This window comes from Saccopteryx bilineata, chromosome 10 (genome assembly GCF_036850765.1).
Source record: "Saccopteryx bilineata isolate mSacBil1 chromosome 10, mSacBil1_pri_phased_curated, whole genome shotgun sequence".
Taxonomy (NCBI): Eukaryota; Metazoa; Chordata; class Mammalia; order Chiroptera; family Emballonuridae; genus Saccopteryx; species Saccopteryx bilineata.
Window position 1 is genome coordinate 14056552 of NC_089499.1, and position 24356 is coordinate 14080907.

The following is a 24356-nucleotide window of genomic DNA, read 5'->3' on the forward strand; positions in this document are numbered from 1 at the left end:
TCACCACAGATGGTTTCAGTGAAGAATCTTACCAAACACTGAAAGAAAAATTAATAGCCATTTTTCATAATGTTTTCCAGAAATGGAAAATGCGGGACACTTCCCAACTTATGTTATGAAGCCAGTATGAACAAGAACCAAAACCAGACAAAGACATCCTAAGACTACTACAGACCAGTATCTCTCATGAACTTAGCAGCAAAATTCTTAACAAAGTATTAGCAAATCAAATTCAGCAATATATTTGATCTTTTTAATCAAAATTAATGACAATACCAACAGGTTAAGGAAGAAAAATTTTATGATATTAATTAACACAGAAAACCATTTTTAAAAAAATCCAACACCATTCAGGATAAAAAGCTCTTAGAAAACTAGGTAGAAATAGAGAAAAACTTCTTCAACCTCATGGAAACCTTTTCAACTTCATAAAGAATATCTATAAAAAGTCCTAATAGGTAAGCTACATACTCTATGAAGAAAAATTTAATGCTTTCCCTGGAAGAGTGGAAGGGAAGGCAAGTATGTCCATTCTCATCCCTCTTATTGATCACAGTACTGGAAATCCTAGCAACCACAATAAAGAAAAATAAAAATAAAAGGCAGTCCCTGGCTGGATAGCTCAGTTAGAGCATCATTCCCATACACAAGGGTTACTTACAGGTTCAATTCCAGTCAGGGCCCATACAAGAATCAACCAACAAGTTGCATAAATTAGTGGAACAACAAATCAATGTTTCTCTCTCAAAAAATTTTTTTAATTAAAATAAATAATAGCCTGACCATGCAATGGTGCAGTGGATAAAGCGTTATGCTAGGATGCTGAGGACCTAGGTTCGAAGCCCCAAAGTCACCAGCTTGAGCACTTGGTCGCTGGCTTGAGCATGGAATCATAGAAATGACCCCATGTTTGTTGGCTGGAGCCTGAAGGTTGTTTGCTTAAAGCCCAAGGTCACTGGCTTGCACAAGGGGTTACTCGCTCTGCTGTAGCCCCTAGGCTAAGGAGCTGCAATGAAGAATTGATGCTTCTGATTTCTCTCCCTGTCTGTCTCTCGCTTACAAAAAAAAAGAGTATGAAGACAGTGCAGTACTGGCAGAGGGCTACACACACACACACACAGAGCAAAAAAGAAAACCATGAAAAAGATTCACACCAATGGTGCATTGATTTTTGGCAAAGGTGCAAAAGCAATTCAATGGAGATCTGATAACCTTTCAGAACAGCTAAAATATATTGTAATAATACTAAATTATGCTGGTGAAGATATGATGAAACTGGATCACTCACACATTGCTGGTGGAAATATAAAAACTGCTATAGCCGCTCTGGAAAACTCTACGGCCATTTCTTTTTATTTTATTGATTTTAGAGAGAGGAAGGGAAGGGGAGAGACAGAAACATCAATTTTTTGTTCCACTTATTTATGTATTCATTGGGCATGTGCCCTGACCAGAGATGGAATCCACAACCTTGGCATATTGGGACAATGCTCCAACCAACTGAACTAAGTGACCAGGGTTGGCCTTTTTTCTTTTCCTTTCTTTTCTTTTTAAATTTTAGCAAGAGAGAAAGGAGAGAGAGAGAGAGACAGGAACATCAATCTGTTCCTGTACGTGCCCTGACCAGGGATCAAACCAGCAACCTCTGCACTTTCTGGATGATGCTCTAACCAACGAAGCTATCCAGCCAGGGTTGGCCACTTCTTTTAAAACTAAAAGTGGATTTGTACAACTCAGCACTTGTATACCTGGGTATTTATCCCAGAGAAATAAAAACATATCAATATGTTTACACAGAAACCCATATACGAATATTCATAGCAGCTTTATTCATAATAACCAAAAGCTGGAAACTACCCAAATATTGCACAACAGATGAATGGTTAAACAAACACTGTTAGAGAAATACTATTCAGCAATAAATGTTCTGGTGATGGTTGCACAACAACTATATGAATATACTGGATTGTACACTTTAAACAATTTGGAGGGGTGATGGACAGAGAGAGGGCACACAGGGACAGACAGACGGAAAGAGAGAGAGATGAGAAGCATCAATTCTTTGTTGCAGCACCTTAGTTGTTCATTGATTGCTTTTTCATATGTGCCTTGACAAGGAGGGGGCTACAGCAAACCAAGTGACCCCTTGCTCAAGCCAGCGACCTTGGGCTCAAGCTGGTGAGCCTTGCTCAAACTAGATGAACCTATGCTCAAGCTGACGACCTCAGGGTTTCGAACCTGGGTCCTCCGTGTCCCAGTCCAACACTCTATCCATTGCACCACCACCTGATCAGGCCTGAATTGTACACTTTAAAAGGGAAAATTTCGCATGTGAATTATATATCAATAAATCTGTTATTAAAAAATCTCTTCAAGTATGCCACCAAATTGTTAACATTAACATGCTATGAACATTAAAACAAAACAATTTATATATGTAACTATACAATTTAACAGACTTTGTTTGTTAATCTCTGACCAAAGCCACACATACAACCATCACAATGAAACAAACTAAGTAAAAACTCTGCACAAAGTTCATGTAAAGCAAAATTCAAAATAAAATTCAATATACGAGAAAACATTTACCATTCAGTGACATCATCCAATAGTGTACTTGAGTTATTTTGACACCAGTTTAGGAACACTAACACAATGCTTGATAAAAACCATCCAATACTGTTAACTACTGAATGAACGACATCCTGTTTGCTTCCAAGTTTGGCAATTATGAATAAAGCTGCTACAAACTTTCAAAAAGAAAGAAAAGATCTAATAGGCTACTCTGGAAACAGTTTGCAGTTTGCTTCTTGGCTGAGCTCTTTATTTGGAATGAGTATGGGTCAAAGTCAGGCAGCTCCTCTCTTAGCTCCTTCTGTGTGCAAACCCAGAAGAAAACGTAATTCTCTCTCTCCTTCAGTCGGAGTCCATTGCCTCCCTCTGAGAAATGCCAGAGAGGAAGTCACATACCTGTCTGCCTAAACCAGGGGTCCCCAAACTTTTTACACAGGGGGCCAGTTCACTGTCCCTCAGACCGTGGGAAGGCTGGACTATAAAAAAAACTATGGCCTGACCAGGCGATGGCGCAGGGGATAGAGCGTCTGACTAGGATGCGGAAGGACCCAGGTTCGAGACTCCGGGGTTGCCAGCTTGAGCGCGGGCTCATCTGGCTTGAGCAAAAAGCTCACTAGCTTGGACCCAAGGTCACTGGCTCGAGTGGGGGGGTTACTCAGTCTGCTGAAGACCCGCAGTCATGGCACATATGAGGAAGCAATCAATGAACAACTACGATGTTGCAACAAAAAACTGATGATTGATGCTTCTCATCTCTCTTTGTTCCTGTCTGTCTGTCTATAACCTCTATCTGACTCTCTCTGTCCCTGTAAAAACAAAAAAAAAAAAAAAAAACTATAAACAGGCCTGATCTGTGGTGGCGCAGTGGATAAAGCGTCAACCTGGAAACACTGAGGTTGCCAGTTCAAAACCCTGACTTGCCTGGTCAAGGCACATATGAGAGTTGATGCTTCCTGCTCCTCCCCCTTCTCTCTCTCTCTCTACTCTTTCTCTCTCTCCTCCCCTCTAATATGAATAAAAAATAAATAAATAAAACTATGAACAAATCCCTATGCACACTGCACATATCTTATTTTAAAGTAAAAAAACAAAACGGGAACAAATACAATATTTAAAATAAGAACAAGTAAATTTAAATCAACAGACTGACCAGTATTTCAATGGGAACTATGCTCCTCTCACTGACCACCAATGAAAGAGGTGCCCCTTCCGGAAGTGCGACGGGGGCGGGATAAATGACCTCAGAGGGTCGCATGCAGCCCGTAGTTTGGGGACCCCTGACCTAAACTGTGAGGCATTCTCAAATCACAAAAGATACAATGTGCCTCTACAGAGTACCTTTGGTCTCAAATAACAAACATCTTCTAATATAGATGTCATCCCTGATTCTTTTTTTTTTTTTTGTATTCAATATTTTTCCCGTGAGAAGGGGGGGCACGGGGGAAGGGCAGGCAGACAGACTCCTGCATATGCCCAACCGGGATCCACCCAGCATGCCCACCAGGGGACAATGCTCTGCCCATCTGGGGCATTGCTCTGCTGCAATCAGAGCCATTCTAGCACCTGAGGTGGAGGCCATGGAGCCATCCTCAGTGCCTGGGCCAACTTTGCTCCAATGGAGCCTTGGCTGTGGGAAGGGAAGAGATAGAGAGGAAGGAGAGGGGGAAGGGTACAGAAGCAGATGGGTGCTTCTCCTGTGTGCCCTGGCCGGTTATGGAACCCAGGACTTCCACACGCCAGGCCAACGCTCTACCGCTTGAACCAACCGGCCAAGGTGATCCCTGATTCATTATTATTTTAATTTTCACAAGTGTACTATCTGGTGAAATTCTTTTTACTTTTACTTTATTTTATTTCTTATTTGATTGATTGATTGGAATTCTTATGAACCAGTATTAATTCTCAAACTAGTTATTCTACCCTGGATAATTCAACATTGATTGTTTTTTTCTTATACACATAAAACCTGAATACTAGCTTTAAATATACTAGTGTCATGTCCTACATAAATCAAAACCATCCTGGGGTTAAAACATAGATATAGGAACATGTGATTTTAAGTTGAGTTGTTATTAATTTCTAGTCATAATTAAACACATATATAATTTCACTAATAATGAAACACTAAACCTAGGTATTATTGATCATAATTGTTTATATACCAAAATAATTTTTTGTCACTCAAAGACTCACTCAATAAACAAAACTCCCTTGAAGCAAGACATTAAATTCTGCTATAATTAACAAATGGTCAAAAGACAGCTTGTTAATGTTTCCTATGCCTGACAATAAAGAGACTTGTAGGATCATTTGCCTATTTTTTTTCTTTTTTAATTTTAAAGAGAGAGAGACACAAACATCTATCTGTTCTCGTATGTGTTCTGACTGGGTATCGAACTCGCAACCTCTCGTATCAGGATGATGCTCAAAACAACCAAGCTATCCAGCCAGGGCTCCAATGCTACAATTGAAAAATATATTAAGGAATTAACATAAATGATTATTGTAATGCAGTGAAAACATACTACTTGCACCTGACCTGTGGTGGCGCAGTGGATAAAGCATTGACCTGGAACGCTGAGGTTGCCAGTTCAAAACCCTGAGCTTACCTGGTCAAGGCACATATAAGCAGCAATTACTACGAGCTGATGCTTCCTGCTCCTCAACAGCCCCCCTTCTTTCTTTCTCTCCCTCTCTCCTCTCTCTCTAAAATCTTAAAAAAAAAAAAAAAAACTTACTACTTTTAACACCACTAATTCAGAATGCCCACTGGTATTCCATCTTTCATTAGGAAAAATTTTACTTCACAGAAAATAGCAACAAATAATGTAAATATGATAGAGAAGACTATCTTAAAAGTTTATTTATATGACCAGGCAGTGGTGCAGTGGATAGAGAGTCGGACTGGGATGCGGAAGACCCAGGTTTGAGACCCTGAGGTCGCCAGCTTGAGTGAGGGCTCATCTGGTTTAAACAAAAGCTCACCAGCTTGAGCCCAAGGTCGCTGGCTCAAGCAAGGGGTTACTCGGTCTGCTGAAGGCCTGCGGTCAAGGCACATATGAGAAAGCAATCAATGAACAATTAAAGTGTTGCAATGTGCAACGAAAAACTAATGATTGATGCTTCTCATCTCTCCGTTCCTGTCTGTCCCTGTCTATCCCTCTTTCTGACTCTCTCTCTCTCTCTCTCTCTCTGTAAAAAATAATAAAAGTTGCAGCACCATAGCTTGTTCACTGATTGCTTCCTCATCTGAGCCTTGACAAGGGGGCTCCAGCCTAGCCAGTGACCCCTTGCTCAAGTCGGTGACCCCGTGCTCAAGCTGGTGACCCTGTGCTCAAGTCAGCGACCTCGGGGTCTCAAACCTGGGTCCTCCGCATCCCAGGCCGACACTCTATTCACTGCGCCACCGCCTGGTCAGGCTATTTATAATGATTTTAACAACTCATCAATTTTTGTAAAAATTAATAACTGTGCTGTGCACCTGAAACTAATACAAAATATTGAATGTAAATTGTAATTAAAAAATAAAGTTTAAAAAGAATTTTTAGAAATTTTATTGAATTTATTGGGGTAACACCAGTTAATAAAATGTTACAGGTTTCATGCGGACAATTCTGTAATACATCTGTACACTGTATTGTGTTCACCAGCCCAGTCACATCCCCTTCCATCACTTTCTGACACCCCCATGTCCCCTTTCGCCTCTCCCCACCCCTTCTCCCTCCCGTAATCACCATCTGTTGTCTGTGTCTGAGTTTGTTTTTTGTTGTTTTTTTTTTGCTTAATCCTTTCACCTTTTCACCCAGTCCCACAACCCTCCTCCCCTGTCAGTCTGTTCTCTGTGAGTTCGTTTCTATTTTTTTAGTTAGTTTATTTTGTTCATTAGAGTCCACATATGAGTTAAATAATAGGGTACAGTACTTGTCTTTCTCTGACTGGCTTATTTCACTTAGCACAGTAATCTCCAGGTCTAAAGGGTAAGATTTCCTTCTTTTTTATAGCCAAGTAGTATTCCACTGCGTAAATGAACCACAGCTTTTTTATCCGCTCATCTACTGATGGCCACTAGGGCTGCTTGCAAATCTTGGCTGTTGTAAATAAGGCTTCAATGAACGTAGGGCTGCATGTGTTCTTTCCAACTAGTGTTTCGGTTTCTTCAGCTACATTCTCCGAAGTGGAATTGCTGGGTTAAGAGGCAGTTCCATTTTTAAAGAAACATTTTTTTTTTAGATTTTATTTATTGATTTTTTTTAGAAAGGTGAAAGAGAGGGAGAGAGAGAGAAGGGAAGGAGGAGCGGGAAGCACCATCTCCTAGTACAGGGGTCCCCAAACTATGGCCCGCGGGCCGCATGCGGCCCCGAGGCCATTTATCCGGCCCCCACCGCACTTCCAGAAGGAGCACCTCTTTATTGGTGGTCAGTGAGAGGAGCATAGTTCCCATTGAAATACTGGTCAGTTTGTTGATTTAAATTTACTTGTTCTTTATTTAAAATATTGTATTTGTTCCTGTTCTGTTTTTTTTTTTTTACTTTAAAATAAGATATGTGCAGTGTGCATAGGGATTTGTTCATAGTTTTCTTTATAGTCCGGCCCTCCAACGGTCTGAGGGACAGTGAACTGGCCCCCTGTGTAAAAAGTTTGGGGACCCCTGTTTTAAATATTGTATTTGTTCCTGTTTTTTTTTTTTTTTTACTTTAAAATAAGATATGTGCAGTGTGCATAGGGATTTGTTCATAGTTTTTTTTTTATAGTTCAGCCCTCCAATGGTCTGAGGGACAGTGAACTGGCCCCCTGTGTAAAAAGTTTGGGGACCCCTGTCCTAGTAGTTGCTTCCTGAATGTGCCTTGACCAGGCAAGCTGGGGCTTTCGCACCAGCAACCTCAATGTTCCAGGTCAAAGTTTCATCCACTGCGCCACCACAGGTCAGGCTCCATTTTTAATTTCTTAAGGTAACTCCATACTGCTTTCCACAGTGTCTGCACCAAACAGGATTAGAGATACAAATTTTGAAACTATTCCATCTCTTCTTCAAACAGGTTCTTTCATGTGGAATTTTTCAAACTACAAGTCAACTTACTGGCTTCAACCATCATTTTTCTTACAGTAAATAGAATAAAGCAGAAAACATTAGTATGCACTGCACATAGTAAAAAAAATTATTTTAGAAAATGTTTATTTCAGCACAAATACACATGCAAACATGTAAAGGGTATGTTAGAAATATGTTAGTCAAGGTGTGAAAGCTATACTACTCCAATGACCTCGAATGAGCCTCTGCCTAATACGAAGAATATAACAGCAAGTATAAAACAACTTCCAGTAAAATATCCTAGTTCAAACTTTCACCTGTTTCCACTGCTGTGCATCACAATGCCCCGTTCCCTCTATCCCCACTGTACCGTCTCTGCCAGTCAGTTCTTTACCTGCAGAGTGAGTGCACATCACACAGCAGAATGAACTAAGGCACAAAAATATGAATGAACTTTCTCCTGAAATCCTTCAAACTGGGTAACTTCACCTACTGACACGGAACAGGACCTGCCCAAAGGCATGATGGGGAATAAAAAATGTCCAGTCTCTCTACACTTTACTAGACCCAGGAATTTAAAAGAGAAAGCAAAAATTGTGTATTATTCCTATCAAATGAACCAAATCATTTGAAGATATTTCCCCCCAAATTTTAATCAACCATCATGACAACAGATACACATTCTAAAGATTTTGTTTTTAAGTATTTTTAGTAAGGTTTTGCATTTATTAAAGAGCTAGCCCAGATTGTTCATTATAAAAGATGAGTAAGGCATTGTCACCTGAACCATGCAAAACATAGGAATTTACAATTTTGTAAACCCTTTTCTAAATAAAGCCTCTTATCAGAGTTATGCTGAAAATGAAAGCTTCTAGAACTGGTGAAACAGCAGTAAGAATAGTCATCACAAAAATTACGCCATTCTCTCCATACGAAGATGAAAGAAAAGACACCCGCTATATGCTTTGGGTACTTATTCAGGCAGGCCCGATGGTTTTGCAACATTCATCCCTTTCTCTCCCGTCCACTCTGGTGATTTCCCACTTCAATGGATGGTAATGCCATCCTCCCAGACGCTCCAGCCAAAAATCTTCAAGTCTTCTCACATCTAATCCAGTGACACTTCTCTAATTTTTCAATGTTACAGCCAGCATCTGGCTGCTTCTCACCACCTCCCCTACTACCTCTCTCACCGATATCCTCATCTTTCACCCTTGAACCTTTACAAAACTATCCTCCACCTAGCAGCCCAAGTTATCCTTTTAAAACATAAGCCAGATCAGCCCTGGCCAGTTGGCTCAGCGGTAGAGCGTCGGCCTAGCGTGCGGAGGACCCGGGTTCGATTCCCGGCCAGGGCACATAGGAGAAGCGCCCATTTGCTTCTCCACCCCTCCGCCGCGCCTTCCTCTCTGTCTCTCTCTTCCCCTCCCGCAGCCAGGGCTCCATTGGAGCAAAGATGGCCCGGGCGCTGGGGATGGCTCTGTGGCCTCTGCCCCAGGCGCCAGAGTGGCTCTGGTCGCAACATGGCGACACCCAGGAGGGTCGCAACATGGCGACGCCCAGGATGGGCAGAGCGTCGCCCCCTGGTGGGCGTGCCGGGTGGATCCCGGTCGGGCGCATGCGGGAGTCTGTCTGTCTCTCCCTGTTTCTAGCTTCAGAAAAATGCAAAAAAAAAAAAAAAAAAAACATAAGCCAGATCATATTAATTCTCTCTTTAAAACCCAGCAATGATTTTCAATCTTACTCAAAGCAAAAGAAATACCCACAATGGTTTATGAGGCTTCACACGACCTGATGGTTAGGACCACACGTCCCTGCCACCTGACTCTCGTGATCTCTTCACCTGTCTGCCTCTACACTGTGTGTCACTGTGCCCTAGCCTCTCCCGCCTTCTTACTCCTTAGTCACCTCAGCATGCTTCCCATTCAGGGCCCTGAGCCTCCTGCCCCCTCTGCTTAGAACAAACTTCCTGCAGGTAAGGACAACATTCGCTTCTTCACCACTCTCAAGTCCTTCCTCAATGTCACAGGCTCAGTGAGGCTTCCACTGATCTATTTAAAACTCGCCTCTATCCCGAGCAGTCCCTAATCCCTTCCCTGCTCTATTGCTATCCTTCACCACTAGATTATTGACGCCAAAACAGAGGGACTTCCGTCTGTCTGCTTTGCTGCTGTATCTCCAGCATCCAGAACGGTGCCTGACATCTAAGGAGTTCGGGATGTGCTCAACAAATTAATCAATCAAGCAGTGCCATATCTTTTCAAGAAAAAAAAAATTACCTGTGTGGGACAGAACAAAGACAAAAACAGTCCAGTATTCTTGGGCATTACCTCACAATTAGCACTGTGAGTATGAACATTGTTGAACACTTGCTCTGTGTGCCAAGTACTGTGCTGAGCACTTTTATTGATTAGGTTTCTTTTTCTCAACTCACAAAAACCTCATGTGTTAGGCATTATTGATTTTACAAAGTAATGTAAGGAAAGCAATGTAAGCAAGTGTAAAACTTGGGTCATAAATTAGTAAGAGGCAGGGTAGGGCCTAAAACCAGAACTACATGATGTTTCAACACCATGCTCTTAATTGGTAGGCAACTCCTCTTTAGGTTAAAGCTAACATTTATTAACTGATTACTATGTATCAGGTTAAATTATTCACTTCCAATGTCTTATTTAACTTTTCTTTTTTTTTTTTTAAGAGACAGAGAGAGAGTCAGAGAGAGATAGACAGGGACAGACAGACAGGAACGGAGAGAGATGAGAAGCATCAATTATTAGTTTTTCGTTGAGCATTGAGACACCTTAGTTGTTGTTGTTTTTCTTAAATTTTATTTATTTTTTTTACAGAGACAGAGAATGAGTCAGAGAGAGGGATAGACAGGGACAGACAGGAACGGAGAGAGATCAGAAGCATCAATCATTAGTTTTTCATTGCGCGTTGCAACACCTTAGTTGTTCATTGATTGCTTTCTCATATGTGCCTTGACCGTGGGCTTTCAGCAGACCCAGTAACCCCTTGCTCGAGCCAGTGACCTTGGGTCCAAGCTGGTGAGCTTTTGCTCAAACCAGATGAGCCTGCGCTCAAGCTGGCGACCTCGGGGTCTCGAACCTGGGTCCTCCGCATCCATGTCCGACGCTCTATCTACTGTGCCACAGCCTGGTCAGGCTTATTTAACTATTTTAATTTTTAAAAAAAGAGGCCAACTATTTTAGTTGCCTGTCCAACCTATAATTTTCTCCTCTTCTTTAATAACAAAACGTCCACCTAGCTTTATTTGAAGTAATAATATGCCCAGCTAAAATAATAATAATAATAACATGCCAGCTAACAAGTTTCACTTCACATCCTCCCTTGCAAATGGCTAAATTACATAATTCTGGTCAATAAAATTGAAATGGACGTCTCTAAGGCTTCCAGGAAAGAAAGTCCTTTGGATGGGAGCCAACTAAGCTGTCACGCGCCTTTGTCCTTTCGCCATAATTTTCTGCCTGAAACACAATCGCGAGTCTACAGGTGCAACAATTACCTTGAACGGTGAGAATGAGACTCGTGGGCTGCGTGTGGAGGAGAGAAAAACGAAGAGCCTGGGCACCTCCCGGCACCTTGGCCACCCCAGCTTTCTTGTGATATAAAGGAGGAAAAGTATTTTATTAAGCTATTATTATTTATTTTCCACTGGGGCAGCCAAATGAAATCCCTGTTTGATACAACCCGATGACGTTGTTGGCCCAAAGCTGGCCTTCTTGAAAATGTCACCGTAACTAACCATTAAGCATCACTGTTGAGAGAATGATGTCGTTCACATTTATGGAGAAGCTAGAGGTGGGGTCCTGGAATCTGCATTTGGAAACCACTATTTTAGAAGTGAACAATCATTAAAAATAAAAAAGGAGAGGGGAAAGTAGAGAATCAAGCTAGAGGGTCACCTACACCAGTGTCAAAACTAGAGGAATCTTACCTTACTAAACACAGACCTTAAACACTTTTACACTTAGTCTGAGGTAAACAGTCAGTGTCTACTGAGACCTTTCAAGATGCATTCCAATAAAAGGCACATGGCACAGCCCTTGACAGACTGGTTCCCCACAGTGCCGTCATATTGCATTGTGGGTAATACCGTGGGTAGCAGAGCCTTACCCCACTGTGTTACCATGTCCAACATAAATCCTTAAATCCATCCAAACCTCAATGAGATCTGGAAGTAAAAGATGGAAAGATTATCCAATAGCATTAAAACAAATTCAAAATATTTGTGTTACAAGATTTCAAATTGATCCTATCTCGTATTTCACGGCAATATTAAAAAGTAGGAAATGTAAAGACAAGAAGAAAAACAAATTTCCTTCTTTGCATTTAATACAAGCTAAACACTTTCTACAAACAATCACACTTAATCCATGTATCAGCCCCAATGACGTAGGTACCATTATCCCATTTTAGAGGAAAAAAGCTGACACTAAAACCATTACATGAATTGTCCAAGATCACACAGGCTGTCACAGGAAAAGGCAGAATTTGAATCCAGGTCAGTCTAACCCAAAGCCCATGCTCTTGCAGTGGTTTCAACATGTCAAATACAGTACAATACCTGGTCAGAAACTCTAATATAATAAAAGAGATCAAAAACACTAAAAAGATGATGTTATAATGAGAACAATACTAATGTTTTTTACAAGTAAACATACTTAAGGAACTTCAAATCTTGCCAAAGTATGTTTAAGATAATAAAATTCTTTAAAAGTTAAGTCCTTTAAATTCCCAATCTGTATGCTTTTATTATGTTAGAGGAAGAAAATTTTCTTTTCTCTGTAGGATTTTGCCAGAAAAAGAGAAAACAAAATAGGCCTCACCTGTGGTGGCGCAGTGGATAAAGCGTTGACCTGGAAATGCTGAGGTCGCCGGTTCAAAACCCTGGGCTTGCCTGGTCAAGGCATATATGGGAGTTGATGCTTCCTGCTCCTTTCCCCCTTCTCTCTCTGTCTCTCCCTGTCTATCTCCTTTCTAAAATGAATTAAAAAAATAAAAAAAAGAAAAAGAAAACAGTAGCAAAACACAAAAAAATTTTTTAAAAATAAAAGAGAAAACAAAATAGAATGTAAAAAATTAATCCCACTGGTCCTGGCCAGTTGGCTCAGTGGTTGAGTGTCAGCCTGGCATGTGGATGTCTGGGATTTGATTCCCAGTTGGGGCACACAGGAGAAGTGACCATCTGTTTCTCCACCCCTCCTCTTCTCTCCCTCTCTCTCCCCCTCCCCCAGCCACACCCATGACTGGATTGATTCTAGTAAGTTGGCCCTAGGCACTGAGGATGGCTCTGTGGTCTCCACCTCAGGTGCTAAAAATAGCTCAGTTGCTGAGCAATAGAGCAATGCCCCAGATGCACAGAGCTTTGCCCCATAGAAGACTTGCCATACTGGTTGGGGTACATGTGGGGATCGGTCTCTCTGTCTCCCCAATCTCACTTAATTAAAAAAAAATTAATCCCCCAAATATTATAGTGCTAAATAGCATGTATGAAAAAAATTACAGTTCAAATTAATGTATGTGCTTTGGTGAGAAAGGAGACATCATTATACCATTTCCTTAAAATATAATCCCTTGAAGACAGAAAATTCAAATAACCCCCTATAACCTTTTCTTTTTCTGGACTCTGATCATGTTTTCCGTAAAAATTGAATGTAATCTGAAGAAATCAAAAAATTTATTTTGAAGACCACTGATTATTATAAAACACTGTACTCCAAACATTTTGGTAAGGAAGCAGTTAGACTAAGAATAAACTGCTTTATAGAGCCGTGCCACTTGTACTAGGCTTGCCACTTGTACTAGTTTCAAGGAAACTCTTTTTTTCCCCATCCCTGTTGGGAAGATGGAGTGAGAATGTGTGAGGAGTAGAGTAGTAGAAATTGACTAACGAGAGGTAGAACATTTTTAAAAAATTATAAAATAGAATACACAAAAAGGAACAAATCTGGCCCTGGCCGGTTGGCTCAGTGGTAGAGCGTCGGCCTGGCGTGCAGAAGTCCTGGGTTCAATTCCCAGCCAGGGCACACAGGAGAGGCACCCATCTGCTTCTCCACCCCTCCCCCTCTCCTTCCTCTCTGTCTCTCTCTTCCCCTCCCGCAGCGAGGCTCCATTGGAGCAAAGATGGCCCGGGCGCTGGGGATGGCTCCTTGGCCTCTGCCCCAGGCGCTAGAGTGGCTCTGGTCGCGACAGAGCGACGCCCCGGAGGGGCAGAGCGTCGCCCCCTGGTGGGCGTGCCAGGTGGATCCCGGTTGGGCACATGCGGGAGTCTGTCTGACTGTCTCTCCCCGTTTCCAGCTTCAGAAAAATACAAAAAAAAAAAAAAAAAGGGAACAAATCCTACCCTACTACATACAAAAGGGTTATCAACAAAATTATCTGCTCCTGTCAGGTTTTTTCATTGTAATGTTATTCCTTTAATCTGTCGGGCTCTGACCACCATCTTCCAGTTTATATCCAAAAACCAATCAAATACAGATGCAGGAACAAGGATCCTGAAATAGGCACCAGGAGAGTTGGATACCAGTACTAGCTCCGCCACTAATTAGCTCTATGACTTTACACAAGTCATTTTACCCTTCTCTGCCTATGTTTTCATGTGTAAAACAAGCCAGTTCACCTTACCTCACACTATACAGAAAAATTAACTCAAAATGTATCAGAGGCCTAAACCTTAGAGCTAAAACTATAACAAACACTCAGAATAAAACATAAGAAAAATATTTGTCATGTTGGATTAGTAAATATTTCTTTACTACACACCAAAGCACAATCAATAAAGAAAAAAGTAATAGCCCTGGCTGTCTGTGTTTGGCTCAGTGGTAGAGCATCAGCCCAGCGTGTGGATGTCCTGGGTTTGAGTCCCCATCAGGGCACAGAAGCAACCATCTGCTTCTTCACCCCCTCTCTTCTCCTCTCCTCTCTCTCTCTCTCTTTTTCTCTCTCTCTCCCCCTCTCTTCCTCTCTTGCAACCATGGCTCAACTGATTTGAGCATGTTGGCCCCACGTGCTGAGGATGGCTCTGCGGATCCTCCACCTCAGGCACTAAAAGTAGTTCAGTTATGAGCATGGCCTCAGATGGGCAGAGCCATCAGCCCCAGATGGGAGTTGCCGGGTGAATCCCAGTTGGGGTGCATGTGGGAGTCTGTCTCTCTATCTCCTCTGAGTTGGAAAAGAAGGGGGAAAAAATAAGAAAAGAAATAAGTGGTAAACGTTTATGAAAATTTGAAACTTTTGTATTTTGACATCATTAAGAAACTGAAAAGACAAGCTACAGATTGGGAGAAAATATTTGAAATCATGTATTATATATCCAGAATGAATATATACACAAACCCCTAAAGCTCAATAAGAAAAGAACGCAGAGTGCAACCCAAACGGGCAAAAGATTTGAATAGACATTTCAGCAAAGATATCTGGAAAGCTAATAAGCACATGAAAAGATGCTCAACATTATTAGTCATTAGGAAAATGCAAAACAAAACCACAGTGAGATTCCACTCCACGCCCACTAGGATGGCTACTATCAAAATGACAGACAACTAATGCTGGCAAGAATACACAGAAGCAGGAACCTTTGTAGATCGCTAATGAAAATGTAAAATGGTACAGTCACTTTAAAAAGTTAAAACATAAATTTGCCATATGACCCAGCAATTACATGCAAGAAAAAGGAAACAGGTTCAAATGAAGATCTGATGTGACTGCTCACAAACAAAAAACAGAAACCCAACGTCCATCAAGTGGTGTCTGGAAAAGGGGGAGACGATGCATAGTACAGGCTCCAACATGAATGAACCTCAGAAAAACATTATGCCAAACAAAAAAAAAAATCAAACACAAGCCCTGACCAGTTGGCTCAGTGGTAGAGCGTCGGCCTGGCGTGCAGGAGTCCCGGGTTTGATTCCGGCCAGGGCACACAGGAGAAGCGCCCATCTGCTTCTCCACCGCTCCCCCTCCTTCCTCTCTGTCTCTCTCTTCCCCTCCCGCAGCCAAGGCTCCATTGGAGCAAAGTTGGCCCGGGCGCTGAGGATGGCTCTGTGGCCTCTGTCTCAGGCGCTAGAATGGCTCTGGTTGCAACAGAGCGACGCCCCAGGTGGGCAGAGCATCGCCCCCTGGTGGGCGTGCCAGGTGGATCCCAGTCTGTCTGACTGCCTCCCCGTTTCCAACTTCAGAAAAATACAAAAAAAAAAAAAAAAATCAAACACAAATGATCATATATGATTATAAGAGATGTCCAGCCTGACTGGGCGGTGGCGCAGTGGATGGAGCGTTGGACTGGGATGCGGAAGACCCAGGTTCGAGACTCTGAGGTCGCCAGCTTGAGCGAGGGCTCATCTGGTTTGAGCAAGGCTCACCAGCTTGGACCCAAGGTCGCTGGCTCGAGCAAGGGGTTACTCGGTCTGCTGAAGGCCCACGGTCAAGGCACATATGGGAAAGCAATCAATGAACAATTAAAGTGTTGCAACGCGCAATGAAAAACTGATGATTGATGCTTCTCATCTCTCCGTTCCTGTCTGTCTATCCCTCTCTCTGACTCTCTGACTCTGTTAAAAAAAAAAAAAATGTCCAGCCTGACCAAGTGGTAGGACAGCAAATAGAGCATCAGACTGGGATGTGGAGGACCCAGGTTTGAGACCCCGAGGTCGCCAGCTTGAGTACAGCTCATCCGGTTTGAGCAAAGCTCACCAGCTTGGATCCAAGGTCGCTGGCTCGAGCAAGGGGTTACTTGGTCTGCTGAAGGCCCATGGTCAAGGCACATGTGAGGAAGCAATCAATGAATAACTAAGGTGTAGCAATGAAAAACTAATGATTGATGCTTCTCATCTCTCTCCGTTCTGTCTGTCCCTATCTATCCCTCTCTCTGACTCTCTGTCTCTGAAAAAAAAAAACGAAATGTCCAGAAAAGGCAAATTCATAGAAACAGAAAACAGATCTGTGGCCGCGTGCAGCAGGGGTGGAGACAGGGAGTGACTGCAACTGGACATGAGGCATCTTTATGGAATGATGAAAATGTTCTGAAATTGGATTGTGGTGATGACTGAACCACTCTGTAAATTCACTAAAAAACTATAGAATGATACATTTAAAACAGGTGGATTTTTTGGTATGTAACTTATATCTCCATAAAATTGTTTCGAAAAATGGTACTATGCTAAGTGAAAGAAGCCAAACACGAAAGACCACATGTTGTATGATCCCATTTATATGAAATGTACAAAAGAGGCAAGTCTATAGAGACAGAAAGTAGGTTTGTGGTCGCCTAGCCCGGGGTGGAGCAGGAGTTAACTGTAACAGCCACAGGGCATCTCAATGAGGCGATAAAAATGATCTAAAGCTTGATTATGCTGATTGGTGTGTAATATAGTAAATTTACTAAAAATCAGTAAATTTTTCTATATGCTTTTTAAAAAAGGTTTTATTTATTGATTTTAGAGAGAGGAGAGAGAGAGAAGGGGGGGCAGGAAGTATCAACTCATAGTTGTTTCTTGTATATGCCTCAACAGGTCAAGCTTGGGGTTGGAACCGACAGCCTCAGCATTTCAGGTCAATGCCTTATCCACTGTGCCACCACAGGTCAGACAAATCACTGAATTTTACACTTAAAAATGTGTGAAATTTATGGTATTAAGTTAAAATGGCCTAACCTATGGTGGCGCACTGGATAGAACGCAGACCTGGAACACTGAGGTCGCCGCGTTGTAACCCTGGGCTTGCCTGGTCAAGGCACATACATCAAATGGTCAAGGCATATACTACAGGCAAGCAATGAACAACTAAAGTGAAGCAACTAGGAGTTGATACTTCTCGCTCCCCCCAGCTCCTCTCTCTGTAAAATCAATATTTTAAAAAAATAAATAAGCCTCACCAGGCGGTGACGCACTGGAAAGAGCATTGGCCTGGGATGCTGCAGACCCAGGTTTGAAATCCCGAGCTCCCTGGCTTGAGTGCGGGCTCATCAGGCTTTAGCGTGGGCTTACTTACCCAGCTTGAGCACAGGGTTGCCAGCTTGAGCACAGGGCCACTAGCATCAGCATGGGAACATAGACATGATCTCATGGTCCTTGGCTTGAGCCCAAGGTCACTGGCTTGAAGTCCAAGATCGCTAACTTGAGCCCAAGGTCGCTGGCTTGAGCAAGGGGTCACTGGCTCAGCTGGAGCCCCCAAGGTCAAGGCACATATGAGAAAGCAATCAATGAACAACTAAGGTGCCACAACAAAGAATTGATGCTCCTTATCTCTCTCCCTTTCTGTCTATCTCTCTCTCTCTCACATTGAAAAAATAAATAAATAAATGAAATAAAATTACATTGTAGTTCTTACCCTTTCATCCATAGACCACTCTGAGAATGAGATAAAGACTAACCCTATCCCAGGGAACTGAGACTCCCCTTCTCCACTCATGGAAACCTTTTTGGTCTGAGGACACCAGTCTCTAAATTTCTAGAGCCCTATGTCCCCTTAATAGTAAAAACATTAAGAATGACCACAAGCATTCTCTTCTCCCTAGAAAGATGTACACCACACAAGAAAGCAGACTCATCTAAAATGATCTTAGGGACTTTTTTCTTTACTTTTCAGACATCACTTTGGAATCTCCCATTTAATCCCTTTCTTCAGTATGAAACTCTGAGGGGCTCAGAGCAATCAATCAAGACAGAGACCTAGCTCACTGTCTTTAGAACCAACCAGTACATGTCAAGACTCAGCGTGTAGCAAGAAAACAAGCCCATGAAATGACTTAAGAAAAATTATGTCTTTCAGATAAAACTTGGCCCAGATTTGTTTTGATACAAGAGGCAAGTGAAGGAAAATACGTATGACAAAGTGTCTCTAAAACACAGATACAGTACAATAAACACATCCCCAAAACAACTAGGGAGTTTTCAGCCAGTCTTTGTTATAAAACCAATGTTACGACAGGATGCTGATCTAGCAGGTAGACAATCTCATTCATCCAATACACAGCGGTCTGCTCGTTCAATTGGACTGAGCTTCTGTGTGGCTAAACCCACCCCTTTGTTATTTCTAAAGTCACTGGATTATTGCTGTTCAACAGTACTCCCCTCATCATCCCCAGTCCCTATCCTCCCCCAATCACTGTACCTCTGAGAATTACAATCTATGTTTGTGCAAGTTTCAGTCTCTGTCAACTGGTATTCCCGGCCCTCCTTCAAATCCACTCCACGCACAATAGCCAGACGCACTAGATCATGTCATGTCCCTGCTTGAAGCCCTCCAATAACACTTAAAATCCCAAAATCCTTACCAGGGCTGAGAAGGTCCCGAAGATCTGGCCTCTCCCTTACGTTTCTTTCCATCCTCCCCAGTCCACCTGCAGCTCCTAAAACACGTGTAGCTTTCTCCCTCCTCAGGACCTTGCATTTTCTCACCCCTCAGTAGGAAAAATCTTCCCCATGCTCTTTCTTCAGCCTCCTTCTCATCTTTCTGCGCTCAACTTAAATGCCTCAGAAATGGATTTTTCCTTGAAATCACCCTAACGAGGTCTCCAGGTTATTCCTTATCAGAACATCTTATTTCCTTCCTAGCACTTGCCAAAACCTGTAATTTATTTGCCTACTTCTTTAAATGTCGACCTCTCCGGCTAGAAAGTCAGTTCCAAGCAATCGGAAGTTGTGTCCACGTTGCTCAGCACGGTACCTGCAGCTTCGTCTGGAGAGGACCCCGAGCTCCACCCCGGCAACGCCTGGCATTTCGTGGGCACTCCAGGGTTCTCGCACCGATGCGGGATGAACTAAAGCACCCTCTCCCACAATCCCCAAAATAGGTGGCCGTGCCACGACTCCAATGTCCCGCTTATTGTACAGCCTTGTGAGGGCCTGCCCCACGCCTGCACTTTTCTTTCTCTCCAAGACACATTTGTCGCTCAGCTTCAAACACGTACCCTGTGCCCCTCAAACCCAACCTACCCTGCCCCACGGGAGCGCCACTCAAAGCCCCCTCGCTGCTTGACACGCGCTGCACAAACCCGGAGCCTCACCCACGCGCCCCACACACACCCCCGGGACCCGCGAGTGCCCATTACTATCTGTGAGTCCTGCGCTCCCCGAGCTCGCGCGGGTCACCCGCTGCCCAGAACGGTACCTCCCCACTCAGTGGCGCCAGCTCTCACCGATCACCTCCTGCAGCTCGTAATCGTCCCTGGTGATGGACCAGGGCAGGGCGCTCGAGTCCTCGGACATGACGGCAGCACAGATCTCGGTCCTGCGGCGAAATCGCTGACCTCTCTCCTCTCCTCGCCGCGCCTCTCCCCACCCCCAACCGCTGCCGCCGCGACCCCACCAATCTCCTCGAGAACAGCCACGGGGTCCGGAGGACGCCGGGGTGCGGGGTCACCGCGCGACAGAGCAGCGGGTACTTGAAGCTCCGGCGGACCTCGCCTCCCGCTCCTCCACTTCCAGCACTCCCTGGACCGGTCCAGGTCCCGGCCTCGGCCTCGGCCTCCGCTGCAGCAGCCGAAAGAGCTTCGCCTGGACCCGGCCCCTCTGTCCCGCCCTCTACCCCAGCCCCACGCACGGGCCAAACTTTCCCTTCACCTGCCGACACGCAGCGCGCTGACGTCACCGCGCCGGTCACGCCCCGCCTCAGCCCCGGGCCTCCCGGCCGCCATCTCAAGTGTGGCTGGATTAGCAGAGAGCAAGCAAGTAGCCCAAGAAGGTGGAAGTTGACAATGCCAGGGAAGGAATGCTTAGGAAACAGTTCAGCGAGGATATCGGAGAGCCAGAGAAGAATCTCAAGTTGCAGAGAGACTGTAGCCACACTAAGCATGGCGACCACGGGCGGTCAAGTGGAGGGGGCGGAGTCACTTCTGGCGGCGGGGGCACGTTGCCGTCTACGTTACTACATTCATTGGTTGGTTTGAGAAGGACTCGAAAGGCAATGGGTACGTGTGAACATCAGTCATACGTTAGTCCTGCCTCCAGGCTTTCACGCGCTTCTCCGCGCTAGGGCTCCAGTCCCTCAAGATCGCTAGTACACTGCCAGCTTGCCCTTCTCGGGAGCAACGTCACGGCGTAATCGTCACACCCTCGAGACGTCCAAACGGCTTCGCAGGGTGTGGAGAAGCCGGGGGGGAGTAGTTGGGTGGGGTAGCCTTGGAGTGTGGAAGGCTGCTAAGTAGGAGAAAAGGCCCTGGGCTACGGACAGAGTGGAACTGGAAACTTGCCCCATGACGACACTTTTTCCCGGGCGGAAGTTCTTGCTGCAGCGCCCGTCGCGGTTCTCAACCACCTTACTGGGCTGGGAGCGAGTTGCGCTCATTCTCATTCATCCTTGGGTCTGGAGCATCTGTCGTGGGGGCTTTGGAAAGTTGGGCCATTAAACAGTTGAGAATTGGCCGGTTTCAAGGGCTTTGACTTTTGTATGACCTCACTGAACTTCATTTTTCTCAGGGGGACCTCTTAGACCCACTGGGGAAATGAATGCGGTGAACATTGAATGCGCTTGGTAAAATGGAAAAGAAGCGTATCAACATGGGTTTGGCTTGGTGCGGAACTGTTCTTATTGGACATCTTGCGGACCAACGGTAATCCTGAAGGAAGAGACCTTGACCTTGACCTGGACCTGGACCTGGACCTGCCAGGCCCTAGAAGCCCTGTGCTGCGCTGTAGATGGCAGGCTCACTGATCAGGGACCGGAATCCGAACCCAAACCGGCCCTGGGACCCTGTGGGAATGGAGCTGTCAGGTTTCCGCTTGGCTGGTGGGATTGGGGAACGGTTCCCAGAGGAGGTGGCATTTGTGCCAGACCCTGCAACGGAAACATTAATTCAACTGGTGGAAACTAAGAGCATAGACTATTCCAGCCCCAGCAAAGGTGCCCGAGTTCCCAGGTTTGAAAGCATACCACAGACTCTTGCTGTAGACAAAATGGGTGTCAGACATAGCTCCTGACATCTTTTTTCCCTGCCGTGCGTGAGGGAGTTTGGAGGGGACCGCTGGAAGAGAAACGGAAAGGGGGCCAGCCACACACAGTATTTGAAGCAGGGTATAAAGGGGTTTTAGGCACTTTGAAGCTATTAATAAAGTAATCCTCTCATTTCTTGTTAGGCTGCTGGTCCTTGTGTATGGCTCCCTCAGTAATCTTTTGGGGAAGGATGGGGGAGTTAGGGTGGTTCTGGAACCCTGGCCCGAATACCAAAGTATCACCAAATCTTACCTAGGTTTCCTAAAAGCATGACATAGTTTCCTGGGGAGAGGAACCTTGCTTTTCCACACATTTTCAAAGGAGGCCTTGTCCTAGTTTGGATTTCTCCCAAAATCAGACTCTGAACCAGGATTCGGGTGCAAATAGTTTATTTAGGAGGTGACGCTAAGAGGGACTCTGAAGGAGTAAGAGAAGAAAGGAAGGAATGTCATTAAAGGGCACATTAATGAGAGGTGGTTGTGTGGGCTCAGTCCTGCTGTGAACCATATGAATAATGAACACACATCAGAATTGTCCCACGGGCAAGAAAGGTGAGGTATTTTCCCACCCACCGTCTCCTTTCTCTCATGTATTAATGCTCCTGCACTTCTGCCCAGCTCAACGCATTCCTGAAGTCACCAAAGCACTTAGGTAAGAGACACAGGCAGTCTTTCTCATGTACTAGAACTCTCTGAAAGCAAACTTCAGAGTAGAAGGCCCAAAGTATATGAGCAGTATAGACAGCATCTATAATACTACAAAAACCCACAAATTGAGAATCACTGTCTTCACTGAAAAACCAGGAGAGAAAATATATATACACACTTCCCTTTCTTCCTTTCTTGCCTTTATTTTTATTTATTTATTTATTTATTTATTTATTTATTTATTTTAGAAAGGAGAGAGGGGGTAAGAGAGAGAAGAGGGGGAGGAGCAGGAAGCATCAACTCCCATATGTGCCTTGACCAGGCAAGTCCAGGGCTTTGAACCGGCGACCTCAGCATTTCCAGGTCGACGCTTTATCCACTGCACCACCACAGGTCAGGCCTTTCTTGCCTTTAAAAGCAACTTATCTGCCTTGTGCTCTGCTTTTAGCACCTGCAGTGTAGGAGGGAAAAGACTGATTTTACGCCTGATGATGCCTTGAAGCAGTAATTACAGCTGCACTAATTCAGGTTTTATGGGCACCATTAATGAAAGTTTTTGAAGTCTAGAAAATTCTGTGTACACTATGAGAAACCCGAATGTAAAAGAAAAGCAAAATTTCATGTCTCTGTCATGAGCTGATTTTCTCAGCAGTTCTATGTCAGTGCCAGAACTAACTAAACTGATAGAGTCTTTTTCCCATCTATCCCTTAGCACATGTCACATGTGGTATAATGTCATCCCTTATTCTTGTTCTGAGAAGGACAACAGCCATACCTCACATAGGTGTGCCTCCCGCCTGTCCCTGGAACAGTGAGTGTCCTGCACAGACACACATTCAGGCATAGTGTTTATTAAGTAGATGGGGTATGAAAATAGGGGAGACATGAACAAGGTAGGGGTCTGGAGCCCCATGGAAAGCTAATACCTTGGGGGGGGGAGCTGATGTATATATTTTGCTTTTTTTTTTTTTTCTTTAGCAAGTCAGAGGGCAAAGGACAGACAGGAAGGGAGAGAGATGAGAAGCATCAATTCTTCATTGCGGCACCTTAGTTGTTCATTGATTGCTTTCTCATATGTGCCTTGATGGGGGGGGGGGCTCCAACTGAGCCAGTGATCCCTTGCTCAAGCCAGAGACCTTGGGCTTCAAGCCAGTGACCTTGGGTTCAAGCCAGCGACCATGAGGTCATGTCTATGATCCCACACTCAAGCCAGAGACCCCGCACTCAAGCTGGTGAGCCCGTGCTCAAGCTGAATGAGCCTACAGTCAAGCCGGGACCTCAGGGTTTCGAACCCTGGGTTCTCTGCATCCCAGGCTAATGCTCTATCCACTGTGCCACTGCCTGGTCAGGCTGATATATATATGATTTTCCTTAATGCTTTTACTTGGACAAATGAGGGGGAAATCTTATAAGTACACCTAAAGAAGACATCATCAAGGATAACATGTTGCAGGGCTCAAATGAAAGTCCATGGTAACAGACGCTCAAAGCCTATAAGAAACAGGTGGGCGCACAGGGAGAAAAAATCAGCCCGTGCAGAAAGTAGAGTCTCAGCATCAAGCTGTTTTGAGCCAGACAGTAGCTTCAGGTTCACCCAGACTGGCACCATGCCAACGTGATGAGCTCAAGCTAAGTGAGCAAGCAATTAAGGTAAACAAGCCTATTGTAGATAAATTTGATTTCTACATTGCCTTAGTCTTGGCTACCATAACAAATTACCATAGACTGAGTGGCTTGAACCACAAACTCTTTTTCTTACAATTCTGGAGTCTGAGAAATTCAAGATCTCGCTGCCAGCAGATCTGGCATTGGGTGAGGACCTGCTTCCTAGCTTGTAGATAGTCATTTTCTCATTGCATCCACACAGGACAGTGGGCTGGAGTAAGCTCTTTTGTTTCTGCATATAAGGACATTAATCCCATTCACAAGCGCTCCACCCTTATGACCTAATTACCTCCCAAAGGCCCTGCCTATTAATATCACATTGGGTGGATAGGATTTCAACACTTGAATTTGGGGGATACACAGACACTGGTCCGTAACATACCGTATGTAAATTGTAGAATAAGGTCTGGTAGATGCACAGAGGTGTAATACACATTTGCTTTATGTGTGCTGTTTGAACTATAAGCAGAAAATATTCCAATACTGTATAA

The 24356-nt window shown here is 44.2% G+C and overlaps 1 protein-coding gene across 1 annotated transcript in view; it reads right to left on the reverse strand.

The window, feature by feature from the left end:
• OXSR1 (oxidative stress responsive kinase 1) overlaps positions 1-20167 on the reverse strand; it is a 91277-nt gene extending 71110 nt beyond the window's left edge. Inside the window, exon 1 of the mRNA XM_066244626.1 lies at positions 19761-20167. Within this exon, the coding sequence (XP_066100723.1) occupies positions 19761-19830 (70 nt within the window). The 5' untranslated portion in view covers positions 19831-20167. The remainder of the gene's footprint in view (positions 1-19760) is intronic.
• Between the last annotated feature and the right edge of the window lie 4189 nt (positions 20168-24356).